We start from the raw sequence: 14,493 nt of genomic DNA on the forward strand, positions 1-14,493 counted from the left end.
TTCTGAGGACTAGAAAGATGGCTCAGTGGTTAAGAGTACTGACTGCTCTTCCAGAGGACCTGGGCTTAATTCCCAACTCTCACCTGGCAGCTCATAAGTGTCTGTAACTCCAGATCCAGGGGATCCAACACCCACGGCAAAGCACCAATGCATGTAATTTTTTTTTTTAATTTCCTTCTGAGGTCTCCCATACTAATGACCTCTGGCTGGTTCTAGGACAGAGTAAGGCAGAACGTGGGAGAGGGGGGCTTCTTAAGCAGAAGCCAAATATATCTTTGAAAGGCTCTTTTAAGAGCTAGTTGCGAGCACAACTCTCTGGCCTACCATAACACAGAAGATGCCCAAATCTTCTAAGGGCTTGGGGCTGACTGAACTGCACCCTCATGAATGATGCTGGCACTATTCTACAGTGTAGCAGCCATGGTGAATAGGAGAGTAGAGATGATGTTCATCAGAGGAAAGGGTTTGAGGATGGGGTTCAGTGTGAGTGCAGGGCCAGGTTCTACCGGTGGCGTGTCCCCCACCTTTGACAAGATAGATGGAACTCTGCACAAAGAGTGTTGGGTGCCACATTGCAGCACATTCAATCCTTCAGGATGACTGACAGATAGCGTTTTAAATTGGATGTGCTTGTGTATGCAAAACTTCCTTCTTAATTGCTAGTATCTGCATCTAGCTCAAATTTTTTTTAATATCTAGGGATTCTAGCATGGAATGTATAGAAAATAGACATCATAAGATAGTGTTCAATTAACCTTAGAGGTTAATTGTTTAAATTTTTGTTTACCTCAGGACAAATTTCTAAACAGACACCAGTACACACAGTTCATGTTCTCCAATGCAGCTCCAAATCTTGCAATAGCACAACACGTGGACAGACACTCTAAGCATGCCTAGCTATGAGCTTCATATTGTTAGTTAATGGTTCTCAGCAGATTACAGGAATTCTTTGAAATGTACTTGATGGAATACAAGAGTCAGATATATATCTGTGTCAAAAATCCGCTTCTTGCTTCAAATATTTATTATGAATATTTGTATCATTATTCTTTCACTAGCGGAGTTAAACAGCCATAGATGTGACTCAAATCCATTAAAAAAAATGGGTACCTTCTAAGGTGATTTTGCTAATGGATACTTAAAAAAAAAGAGCAGGTTTTCAATTTTCTTAATAGAAGCCAAAGAAACAAATGAGATGAATTCTTCCATATCAATCCTAAAGAACTCTTAAGGGCCAGGACAGTGCAAAGTTAAAAGGAGCCTGCTTAATTATTTTCTGAATTAGGGGCAGCTGGAAGCTGGAAGATGTTTTAATGAGTGGTAAGAGGAACAGCTGAGACAATGTTCATGGAGACTCTCTGTAACCTGTTAGTGTTGTAGTTATTTGGACATCTTAGGACTAAATGCCTGATTCTGCCCATCACAGAGCTTGTTGCTAGGCAACCTCACATCATTATCTCACACATTTGCCAAAGCATGTTCCAAGGGACACCGAAAAGAAGAGGCAAGATTAAAGAATAGTGCCCTTACCATTTAAATCATTTAAATTAATTGTTAATATATGTTAGAACTTTAGGTCTGAGCTGAAGAAAGGCACGGATGATATTTGTGCATATTTATTTATTTGTGTCATGTAAGATGTTAATTAGGTTTTAGAAACTGCCCCATATGACTTTTGTGACCCATCAGAGGCTCAGGCACTCAGACCAAGCATGTCAACTTTAAACTTCAGCAACTTGGCTCTTATTTCCCAAACAAACACATGCTTTCTTGATCTCTAAATCCCAAAGTCCCTTCTGGGTGACATCTATCAGCTCAGTCAGACAGTTGACTGTCCCTTCTTTTATGACGAGATTGTCCAGATCCACTTCCTGACCTGGTTTCTCTCCGGAACTCTGGACTTCCTCTATTTAAAAAGAAATTAATCATATTTCCCACACAGTACCTCTGATTTCTTAATTGCTGTTAGCGATAAGACACGTGTTCTGAAGCCACAGCCTGTGATTAGCTTTGGCTCAGTTTCTTCTCAGCACTAACTAACCACCACAGGTTTTATGGCTCTTGTACCAACCTGCCCCGCACTGCCCATGCTTCCTCTTCACAGGCATTCTCCTGAGTGTCTCCTTTCTAAGTTCCCTCATATCCACTGTCCTTTCCTGTCTAGTCTCTTCTCAGAATAGTCTATGGGTCCCTAGTAATAGGGGGAGGTATCTAAGATACTTAAATTATAGAGCCATAAACAGATAAAACCTATTAGCTTTACACTCAGTCTTGATATTTTGAAGAAACCAACACTGTCAGCCCCTGAGATAGCCCATTCCTTTGACTTCCTGTGTGTGTCTGCTCATACCAGCACTCTATCTTCCATGCCTTCTTACCCGCCCTTTCTTCCTTTTTTTAAGGCCCTGGGTGTTTACTTTAGTTGCACTCTCTGTATGGTTACCAAACAGAGCAGCATGCACGTTCTCCATTCTCAGCAATAATGCGATATTTATACATCAACTCAGAGGCCTAGTGTAATACATGAATAAGGAGGGAACTGTGTAAGGATTTTTCAAAGCTGGAAAGTTTCTAAAAGTGCTCTATGTCAGGCAGTGTGTTAAAGGTCAAACAGAAACTTAGAATACTAACTTCTAGAAGTTGAGTAGAAAATTGATAGTGAGTGCTTAATTTGCTCTAGTTCACCTTGACTGGATAAAGCCTCACTGCGCTGTAAACTAGAGATAAAAACTCGGTATAAAGCTGCTTCTGCAAGGCAGAAAGGAAGCATTTTCAAGCCTCTAATGGCCACAGAACCGTTTTACAACCCCTGGAGAGATACCGCCCTGGTATCTGCTAACCTAAGTGGCATGCATTTGGTTACAGGTGAGTCACTGAGGCAGCGGTTATGGGATTCCTTTGTCTCCACTTCTACCGATGTCCCTCAAATATGAGGGAAAATGATGGCATGCAGGTGGAGACACAGACACATTTAGAAAGCTTCTCATTCCAGTAGAGTGACCAGAGCTATCCTTAGGGCTGCAATAACACACCGTGCTGCATTAACTATCTTTATAAGTAATGCGATAGACTGAAAGTGATGATGTGTGACTTATTAAAAATCTAGACAAATGGCAACCAGTGACTTAGCCATATCCAGAGCTGAGAAAGCAGTGGTGAGAGAGATGAAGCGTACCCCTTTCCCCATGAGTCAGAGAGTAAATACTTTATGTTGGGAAGATGTTCAGTCTCTCTCTCAATCATCCTGCTCTGCCCTGAGAGCTTGAAGGGATGCTTAGCTGACAGAAAAAGCTGCAGTCTATGAGACTTCCCTTCCAAACAGGCGCCTGTTGGCTTTGGCTACTGAACTCCTTCCAGATGACTGTGCTATTTGTCTGCAGAGGCAAACTTAGTAAACTGTCCAGAGGCTTCCGAGCACCACTTAAATGCCACACTCCTTCTGAAGAACCAAGAAGACAAAGAGTAGTATGCTAAGTGAGAAAATGTTGGCTCACACTTAACTACTAAGCTAGGCATTCTACACAAAGGGGCGGACTCGGGAGTAACAGGGAAAACCGCTGTGGAATCAGTGGCTGGCCCAAGGCCAAATTAGGGAGGTAAGATTTATGTTGAGTGCAGTGTTAGCCAAATTTGTACCTGGGAGCATCACAAAGCCCTTTTCAGTTCCCTCACTGAAAAGCCAGTGAGATCTAAGAGCCATACACTGAGAGTGCCAGAGGTTAGCCACACCAGAATTTTCAAGTTCACCTCAGAGTAGTGGATCTGTCTCATACAGTAAGGAAAGAAAGGCATTACAGAGCCTTATTCTCTGGAGTTTTGTTTTAATGAAGGAGGACCCCATTGTGCTAACCTTTGTTGGACCTGCCTTGGTAATATCATCAAAAGGGAGCATGGGATTTCCTTAGCGTTTGAATGACACTTAGGTCTGTTTATTGGGAACTGGGAGAACCGTGAGGAAGCTTTAGTGAAACGCGCAGGTCATCAGCACACTCATGGCACATTCTGAGTACACAGCCAGTTAATTTGATCCTAATTTTATGCTCACTGAGTAACTCTGTGATTTATGAATACACCACCTAGAAGAACATGGAATGAATAAAGGCTAGTAGTTATTATGTTAGCTGATCCCCCCAAATAAGCTAGAACGTTACTGTTTTGGTATAGAATGTTTTCAAAGCCTTTAGCCGCATGAACCAGCACTTTGTGCTTGATTAGATGTTCACATATTACTGAAATTGGGGATCTAGAAAACTGACAGTCAGAGTCCTGATTCCTCAGAGCCCTGTCTGACAGCCAGTCGATGAGATGTCTCTGACGTCCTGCAAGGTATGGAGAACCTGACAGCAGAACGCCAAGAAAGAAAGTGCTTTCCAACATGTTGATTGTGGGGTGGCAAGGGGTCCCTGAGAGGACAAGTCTGCCACCAAACAATCTGGGGTAGGCTGGGATGGGGGTACAGTGAGAATGAGCATCAACAGAGAAACACGCCGAGGAAGAAGATGAAGAAGAGGGAGTTATGGAAGACTCTAGCAGGCAGCTCCCTAAGGGAAAGGACGCAATTCTGATTGTCACTGAAGACACATCTGGATGCAGGTTGGGAACGCAGTAACCGTGCGATGGACACAGGCCTAAATGTGAATGACCGTGAGGGCAGAGGAAACTCTCACTACAAACGTTTAACAAGGAAAAGAAAGGGTTAAGTGACAACAGCCCTCCTGTCTGTTCTGTTAGTGTGTGACGGTTAATTGTGTTAGCAACTTGACTACATCTGGAGCTGGTCCCAGGATTGTGGGGTATTGCTGTGACAGACTGACCACGTTGTTTTGGGGTGGACTGTGTTTTGGAAAGGACTTTGGAAGCTTGGGCTAGAGAAGCCATTGAGTGTTGAGAGCTCAGGGGGCTGCTCTGTGGGAGCTGGGAAGAATGTTGAGAGCAGGCCCTAAGCGGCACTCCTCACTGCCTCTGCATCAGTTCCCGCCTCGAGATGCATGCCCTGTGCCTCTCGCCTTGACTTCGCTCGATAACACAGGGCTAACTGAAAGTATCAGATGAAATTAACACCCCCCCCCATGTTGCTTTTGGGTCATGGTGTTTTAGACAGCACCAGGAACCGTGATCAAGACAGTATGTTACACCAGTCATCACACTTGTCCATTTACAAAGCAGCGACTCCAGAACAGTCCAATGAACTGGTCTGTTCAGTCACCCAGAAGTCTGGTCATCTCAGGAGAACTGAAGAAGGGAAAACCCCAGATCTCGGTCTCTGGAGATGAGACCTGTGCCCTGGTCTTTGGTCTTGGTTAATTCCAAAGGAGACACAGACACAAACAAGACAGCTCTATGGAAATGGAGAGGTTCTCATTCTTTGCTTAAGGGACCATGAGGCATGCCTCCTCAGATCAGCAAATCACTCTTCTGCCAACTTCAAAACAGCCACCAATTAGAAGGAAAAGGCAGCATGAATCCAGACAAGACTGAGCTGCTTTTAAAAGTCCCCGTGAGTTTTCCCGGGTCAGAGATCCACTGTCTGATCATCCTGCCTTTGAATAGCACGTTGTGGGGCGAGGATATAGCTCAACAGTAGGATGCTCGTCTAGCATGTGCAGAGCTCTGAGTTCAGTCTCCAGCACTGGGAACAGCCGAATAAACAAGCCAAGCAACACAGACTCACACAGTGGGGCTCACACAGTGGGACTCCAAGAATGGGCAGCTCTGGAGAAAGAGCTTCTGCCTTGGCTTTCTCTCAACAACCATCTGCACGCCCAGGAGACATTGGAGAGCGAGCTGCAAGCCTGTCTTTATAAAGGCACTACCACAACCATGCTTTAATTAATGAAAATTCTGAAGCCTTTCATTCTTTTCAACATAAGCCAACTTCACGATCAAGCTGTTCACTAACCTGACTACCATGTTTGATTGTTTAGTGGGCCTGACAGAATTCTTTTGCCTCCTCTAGTGTCCCAAGGACTCGGTTTGCCTCCTGGACTGTTTCTGAAGAGCTGTACACAGGACTGGTCTTTGAAAGATAACCGTAGCAGCGGACAGGCTCAGGCAAGGAAACCCAGGGGAACACCAATGCTGACCACAAGTCACAAAGCACGGTAGAGTCAGCTGGGTTTCTGCGTTCACAAGGACCTGTAGAAAGCTTGTAATTTAGGATCTGGCAGAGACAACACGTGTGGAGCTTCGAATGTGCAGTCATACAGTTGTACCGCAGTGCATGAGTCTGGTGCATTCCATGGCTAGTGCTATCCAGCAGATTCTTCCCATCTAGTCTGAGGATCTGGCAATTTTGGCAATTAATTTAAAATGTCATCTCTCTGATCATTAGTGAAGCAGTTCTCCTTTTCATAACTTATAAACCAATTAAAATCTCTTCAGGGAACCAAGAGTCTATTTCTTCAATCTGCTTTTCACTTTTTAAAAAGAATCAGTTCTTTGGAGCTATTTGAATATTAAAAGACCACCCATTAACTTTCAGTGCTTTTTGACAGCTAAAATCCAGAATATTTATGATGCAGACACGTAATGTCAGTAAAAGTTAACTGAGCAGCCTGTTGCTGACCCACCCCCTGCAGTGTATAGGACCAAGATCCCCTCGCCTGTGTCCTATTGCTACTCCTGACCCTCATTTTGAGGGAGCAGACTTGGCCATTCCCATTTGCAACGCCAAAATCTTGTCTACATGTCTAAATGATCTACCCGCGTTGCTCTCTAGGATATAATTAGGTAGCTCTGGTATCTGCTTTGCCTGCTGATGTCTTCTCCTAGAGGATCACAGTCATATTCTTGCAGTTCTCTAGTTTTCCTGCTGCACGGGTTCATTCTATGAATCCACTGCAATTCATCTGTCCATTTTACTGGTTTTGTTATCACACACCAGGGCTGCATGAACACTTTTTTCCCCGGTGTGTGTTTATGTGACTGTGTGTGTATGTATGTCTGTGTGTGTGTTTATGTGACTGTGTGTGCATGTTTGTGTGCTTATGTGACTGTGTGTGCATGTCTCTGTGTGTGTTTATGTGACTGTGTGTGCATGTCTGTGTGTTTATGTGACTGTGTGTGTTATGTAACTGTGTGCATGTCTCTGTGTGTGTGTTTATGTGGCTGTGTGTGAATGTCTGTGTGTGTTTATGTGACTGTGTATGCATGTCTGTGTGCGTATGTCTGTGTGTGTTTATGTGACTGTGTGTGCATGTCTGTGTGTTTATGTGACTGTGTGCATGTGGAAGCCAGAAGTCAATGTCATGTGTCTTTCTTCAGTTCCTCTCCACCTTCTTTTGTGAGACAGCGTGGATCACTGTGCCTGGAGCTCACTGACTTACCAAGATAGGCTGCCAGTGAGCTCCACCCTGCACTCACTCCACCTCCCTAAGCCCAGCTCTATGATTATAGATTATGCCATCATGCCTAGCTTTTTCTTTGATGCTGTGGACCCAAACTTGAGTCCACATGCTTGGGTGGCAAACATTTCATCAACTGAGGCAGCTCTCCAGTCTCTGCTACAAATACTTTTATATATAATTCTAAATAGATACAGGTTTCACTTGGAAGTTACATACCTATAGACCTATTGTTATTTAAATGTATATATTCATAGATAGGCACCAATAAAATATTATTTGTAAAACAAGTTTCAGAGTCGTGTGATTAGTAAGAGTATGTTTTCGTAAAAATGCAAGTATGTAAACCAAAATAAATACACATCAAAACAATTTCTATTCTGTATATATGTATAAATTAAATTACTTATACAAAAAATAACATAACCAACACTACATTGGTACTTTGCAGGAACACATCATATGTAAAGGGAGGAACATCATGCTTTATATATCTCTCCACTGTTTAATTTATTTAAACACAGATTTATTGTTTCTATATACCAAAATAAATGATTAAAAAGACAAGTATTGGAGCCAGAAAGGTTGCTCAGTGGTTAAGAGTACTGGCTGCTCTTGTAGAGGACCTGGGTTCAATTCCTAGCACCCACATAATGGATCACAACCATCCATAATTCCAGTTCCAGTTCTCTGAGATCCTCTTTGACCTTTGAGGACAATGCATGCACATGGCACATGACAGGCCTGCAGGTAAAACACCCATGCACATAAAGTAAAAAGAGCTCTCTACCTGCTCTGCATTTATCTTTACCATTGCTATTCTGTCACACACACACTGCAATGCTAATCACTGGAATGATTATTAGAGTGATAACATCACAATCATTACTGTGAAAACGGATTTAAATAAAAGTCAGTCAGTTGGTAATGGCTGACATCATTCTATCCCACATTCCCCCTCATGTGGCTGTGAGTGTTCATAGATACTCGAGGCTCTAGTGTACACAGCCGTTAGACAGTTCCCTTAATAGTCAACTTGGAGAAAGCTAAAGGGATAAAAATACCAACTGACAGGCAAACTAAAAACAAAACAAAATCCACGGAAGTGGGTGTTCTCTCATCCCCTAAGATAGAAGGAAAGCAGCATGTAAAGCCCTGCGCCCATGCGAAAAATCTAGTTTTATACTGTATAAACTGAGATATTTTATACTGTAGAAACTGAGATATCAGTGATGTCAGATGATACAGAAGTAGAAAGCAAAACAAAATCCAAATACCTTTTTCATGTACTATTTTCTTGGTTGCTTGGTGGTGGCAAGGAGAGTCTTCTGTATCGTGATCAGATTTTGAAGGTGAGGAGGGCGAAGTGTCTCCCGAGACAGAGGAGAACGTGTCTCTTTCTGGCATCCGTGACCTTTCTTGGGACTCAGTCTCGTGGCGAGAGGAGAAGGCCCCATGGCTAGCCACAGGGGTGAGGGGTGCAACACCAGAATCTGACTCTGGAGAAGAAGCTCTCCAACCCTCGGGCAGAAGCGATTTGGTAACGTGTGTGTGGTTAAAGAGACTGTCTGAAGGCTGTTGGTATAAGAGGTTACAGAGCAAGTTACACTACCGTCAGTGGTGTGCAGCACTTCCTTTGAGAGGGACCGGCCTTTTCTCAGGGAAAGAAACTTCTGTATGCTGGCTTATGTCGGAGGATGCACAGTTCATAACTACTCACCGATAAATAATGCAGCTAACAAAGCCACCTAAATATGCAGAAATGATTACTTGAATGTTCATTATTTCCCATAGGTTAAACCAATGGCTGAATATCAAAGGTACCATCATGAAATATGGTAATATGGATAGTTTTTGGCTACCCTACTGAATGAATAGAGAAAAGAATTAAATGGCAACCATATAGCAAATTGAATACAAATTCAGGAGACAAAGACATAAACTATTCCAGTTCTTCCAAGTAGGGTACTCTGCTAGGGAAATGGCCATCACGTTCAACACGCATCGACAGCCAGCAGGAGTGCTCACCTTCCGCTCCAGGCTGTCCTCCCCATCAGTGGAGCTGACACTGTCATACAGCCGTGTCCGCGTGGGCCTCTGGCGCCTGTTCTTCACAGAGAGTTGGGCCCGGGTTTTCAGTGCTTTCGAATCCAGGCGCTCTGTCTCTGGGACCGCTTCATTCAAGTCTAGGGAGAGCATTGCAAAACAATCTGTGAGGGAAAACGCTGGAGACAATTGGCAGAGACCACAGCCGCTAAAAACCAATCACTGGTTATCAGTGTCCGGGGGGCAGGTGACAATTTTTCCAGCTTGTCCAATGCTCCATAGGTGACACCAAAGATCTATCACCTAGAGAGCATAAAACCTTTCTGCAACACAACTGAAAGAGCCAAGGTTTGCATTTGCTAATGGGCACACATGTTGGGGCATGATACCATAGACACTCTATGGATGACGTCTAGTTGCCAAAGTCAAGTGCAGGTAACAGAAAGTGACCTTGACCACAAAAATTCACTAATAGACCATACAAATTTGGTCTTGATAGTGTCTGAATATCTAACTTGTTCCCCTTTGAACTCTGTTTAAAAATAACAACAACAACACTAGAACAGAATGTATTTAATGCCAGATAAATAATCTGCTTCCTCAGAAGAAGGCCTGGCTACAAACAGTTGAACTACCCCAAGTGTGGAACTCCTGGCACTATGAAGAGAGAAGGCGAAGGATTTCATCTTCTAGCGTTAGTTTCCAGGTACAGTCCAAGTAGTTGCTGATGCCCCTGTCTCATTTCTTTCTTTGGATACTTTCTCTTCTCACCACAAACTATATTAGTTTCCCACAGAAAACTGTTTACATCTAAAGAGAAGCTGGAGAGAGGCCTCAGTGGTTACAAGCATTTGTTGCTCTCACACAGGTCCCAGGTTCAATTCCCAGCACCCACATGGCACCTCACCATCATCTGTAACTCCAGTTCTAGGAGATCTGATGCCCTCTTTTTACTTCCCCAGCCACTAGGCACACAGGCAAAACGTAACGCATAACTTCAAAACAAATAATGTAAACATCAAGTATAAAAGACTCCAGGAGAAAAAGATAACAGAGAAGGAAGGAGGGAGAAACAAAGCAAAACAAACAAACAAAAACGGCGGCGGCGGCGGCGGCAGCAGCAGCAGCAGCAGCAGCTGGGCATGGTAGAACTTGACTGTCACCTCAGCACTTAGGAAGCTAAGGCATGAATTCAAGGTCAACATGGGTGAGCCTCTGTTAGAAAACCTCAGACACAATAAAGGACAGGAAAGAGGTAGAAGGGGACGAAGAATAATAAAGGCTACCAAGAGCAGCACTCCTGTGGTCTTCTCTAACTAGTTCTTAACGCTTTCAATCTTGGTAAGTGTATATGGGGGAGAGGTAAGTTTAACCATGAATATACCTGTTGAGGTGTTAGTACATGGGTATTAGAGTAAAGTAGTAGTAGTATTACAGAAAAAGTATTTATTGGAAGTGGAACTACTCTTGACATAGATATACATGATCATTTACTGTAAATAAAATAGTTTGATGATTAATACCACCTCATCTTTTCAGGATGGCAGTTGTGGTGGTATTGTGTTCCCCAAAATATTGTGTACCTTAATAAACGTATCTGGGGTCAGAGAACAGAAAAGCCACTAGTTAGGCAGTGATAGCACACGCCTTTAATCCTAACATTCCAGAGGCAGAAATCCATCTGGGATCTCTGTGAGTTCAAGGCCACATTGGAAACAGCCAGGCATGGTGACTCACACCTTTAATCCCAGAAAGCGAGCCTTTAATCCTAGGAAGTGATGGTAGAAAGCAGAAAGGTATATAAGGCGTGAAGACCAGAAACTAGAAGCATTTTTGGCTGGTTAGGCATTTGGCTGGTTAGGCTTCAGGCTTTAGAGCAGCAGTTCTGCTGAGAGCCATTGGGATGAGGACACAGAAGCTTCCAGTCTGAGGAAATAAGACCAGCTGAGTTGACCAGGTGAGGTTAGCTGTGGCTTGTTCTCTGATCTTCCATTTCACCCCAATACCTGGCTCCGGGTTTGATTTTATTAATAAGAACTTTTAAGATTCATGCAACAGGCAGTCATTAAACAAAGTCACTCTGAAGGAATTAATTAAGTGACCCTGAATTAAAATGTATTAGAATAAGCAAATAAATCAGTTATAGAAAACTAATATACACTTGTACTAATAGAAAAGAATTTCGATGACAATCATTAGCCTGGGTAATTCCTTTTTATAGTATTATCTTAAAGATGTGCTCTAAACATATCATAAAACACAAACATTAAGGGCCTCAGGTGCTTTCTCTCTTACTCATAAAGCTGAGCACTTGGCATATAGTTCTAACAAATAAAATTCAATATACATTTGCCCAGGAGACACACCACTGAATGACAATGTTTACAGAAAGTCTGACTTTTCATTTCCTCTACTTGAGAGAGGGGTGAACACTGGGGAAGCCAGGCCACTGGGGTGAGTAGAAAGAATGACTAGATGTTTTCTAATTAGCAGTCTCTTTCTCTTTTACATGCCAATGGAGGGGAAGAAAAAGTCGCCTTCATCACTTTAATTTCCTTCCTCCAATAAAATCTATATTTGCAGCTGCCCATTAAGAGTTCATTAGTTGTGATAATTGGGAGAAAGTCAACCTTACAATTTCTGTTTACATATAAAAATGCAGAACACCACACAGATGAAAGCAATAATATAATTAAAAATACCACAGTTCATGCACGTCTTCCATCCTTTCTGTCTCGGAGTTGGATTGCATGCTCTGTAATGCAAAGCACTGTCACACGCTCCACCTCATTTGTTCCTTATTATAGACCCATGAGACAACAAGCAAGCAGGTTGTTTCCTCTCCTGAAGCCCAGAAAATTGGAGTGGCTTGCCCTCCTCCATACAGCTAGCTGATGAACTGCTGTGATCATTGCGGTGCTCTGTCTCCCAGGCTACTAGCTATCCACTCCAATTTAGCTAGTGCTGAAAAGTCAATACTGCAAGATTTTAATACCATGGAGATGGTGTTTGAAAAGTTACAAAATCATGTACAATGGGACTAATCTAGGAAATTCAGCTCTCTAGCATCTATTCTGTGTTTATTAGAGAATGTAGAAAGGGAAGACTTGAAAACTATGGACAGATTACTTCACAGATGGTCTCATGACTGGTTGGCTTGGCAACAACTTTGGGTAGTAGATGACAAAGGTACCCAAGGAAGATGCACATCCCACTTTTGTAAATATGGTTCCTTTGGCAATAGAATCCTGGCTTTTAAACAGAGCACAGCATCCCACCTACAGGACTGCAGATGCTACTCCATTGCTTATACTGAGCAAATGAAATAACAGGAATTGAGAAGGACTCATTAGCAGGTCTAAGACTGTGAAGAAAGTAGGGACTACTGGTCCTATTTCTATGAAGAATCCTGCCTAGTGCAGCTGTTAGACAAGCCTATTGGCAATACGGAACATCTGCCTCAGGATCCACTCATCAGGTGCAAACTGATTAAGCATACACATGCACTTATGTTTAGGAAAGTTTCACTTAGCTCAAGTCTAAAAGGCAGGGTTTTAGATCTGTTACCTGAGTGGCCAACAACATATCTCCCACAACGAACCACTTTTGAGAGTCTGAAAGCAAGTATCAGAGACCTTACTGCAGAGATTATGGATTACAAGCCAGTAATTTATTTTCCATCCTGAAAAGAGAAATGGTTTTGAAAAGAACCCCAAGAGTGGAGTGGTGCTGAGAACTATCACACTGATAGCACTTAGGCAGAAGGAACATTGTCTACGAGAAGATGGACAATGACAGCCAAGAAGGATCCCTGGAAATAGGAGATACCAGTTGCTGGGTAGCCAGGTATCTGTGCTGCTCATCCATTATATGCTATCTCCTTCCACTATATGGTTTAAGAATCAAAGTCTTACAACTCAAAAGAGTCTTGGGATTTGGGACAACCTTCCTCCTCATCAAAGCAGACTGAGGCTCAAAGGTGGCCGCTCATTTGTGCACTATGGAGCAGCCTAGATGGAAGTCAGATGGACAAGCCTACGATCCTTGTGCAAGGTCACTCTTGCATCTGGAAGTGAACGTCATGTGCAATCTTGTGCCCTCTTTTTCTATTTGGCTTTATGTTCTATAAAGACACGCATGCCCAGTGTGACCCTGCAAACTCACAGAAGCATGGTACACCAGGGAGAACAGAGCTCTAAGGCATTTTAGCTGGCTTTGTATACATCCCAGGAATAAAATTCTTACCCTAAAGAATTAGCTGTCATTTCAGGTGATGGCGTCGTGGCAGGCAATCCATCTGGCTCAGTCTCTAAGTCATGGCCATAAGATGGCAGGGCTTAGGCGGCCATGTTTGTCACTTCTTCCTAACAGAGGTCCTCATCTCTAGGGGAACATGGTACCTCAGCCCCAGGCCTCAGGCACCCCCTTCCCTCTTCTTCCTGGTGTATCTTGTTCTTCTGTTCACAGACAGAGAAAAATTGCTTTTCTCTCCTGCTTTCTGTTTATTCTTTCCTTTAGATAACTCCAGCCTGTGAAGCAGCCTACCACTGACTCTCAAATGCAGAGAGAAATACAAATGTGGAACAGTCTTAAACAGATCAATAAATACACAGGGGTGCATTTGGAGACCCTCTGGGCAGGACCAAATGATGGAGCTTGGAGTGTGTGTGTGGGGGGGGGCATGGTCGTACCTCCATCTCAAGACTAGTTTCAATATGGCTTTAAATTGGATCCTTTAAAATAACTTAATGGATTTAATTACAATTTTAATAGCTGGTATGAAAACACTCTATGAAATTAGGATGTTATATTTCATATAACACAGAGACCAGTTCCCTACAACACTGCTGTGAGTCATTCTGTTTTTTTTCCCCCACTGGACTGACGTCATTTTTGACGTAAATGGAATGCTGCTGGAGGATCAGACCCAGGCAGCAGGGAAAGCAGGAATGGAGCCTTATAAGAATGGGGTCCACTGTGCACTCTGCTATGCACTGGGCCCCTCAAAAACAGTTCTACCTGGTTTCTGCTATTGTCAACTGAAATGCTGGGCATAATGAGGCACTTGGTGGCATTTTGAACTTAAACGGTATCTGCATATTAT

At 43.1% G+C, this 14,493-nt stretch overlaps 1 protein-coding gene across 11 annotated transcripts in view; it reads right to left on the reverse strand.

Annotated features, from left to right (window-relative positions):
- Ppp1r9a (protein phosphatase 1 regulatory subunit 9A) overlaps positions 1-14,493 on the reverse strand; it is a 258,866-nt gene that overhangs the window by 16,994 nt on the left and 227,379 nt on the right. For 7 of the 11 annotated variants that reach the window (XM_028869810.2, XM_028869813.2, XM_028869812.2 and 4 more), the window contains 2 exons: positions 9,372-9,529; positions 8,621-8,918 (listed from right to left, as the gene is read on the reverse strand). In XM_028869810.2, coding sequence (XP_028725643.1) covers positions 8,621-8,918; positions 9,372-9,529 — 456 coding nt within the window. The remainder of the gene's footprint in view (positions 1-8,620; positions 8,919-9,371; positions 9,530-14,493) is intronic. The other 4 variants (XM_037203519.1, XM_028869815.2, XM_028869818.2 and 1 more) reach the window with 1 other exon arrangement.

This window comes from Peromyscus leucopus, chromosome 3 (genome assembly GCF_004664715.2).
Source record: "Peromyscus leucopus breed LL Stock chromosome 3, UCI_PerLeu_2.1, whole genome shotgun sequence".
Classification (NCBI taxonomy): Eukaryota; Metazoa; Chordata; class Mammalia; order Rodentia; family Cricetidae; genus Peromyscus; species Peromyscus leucopus.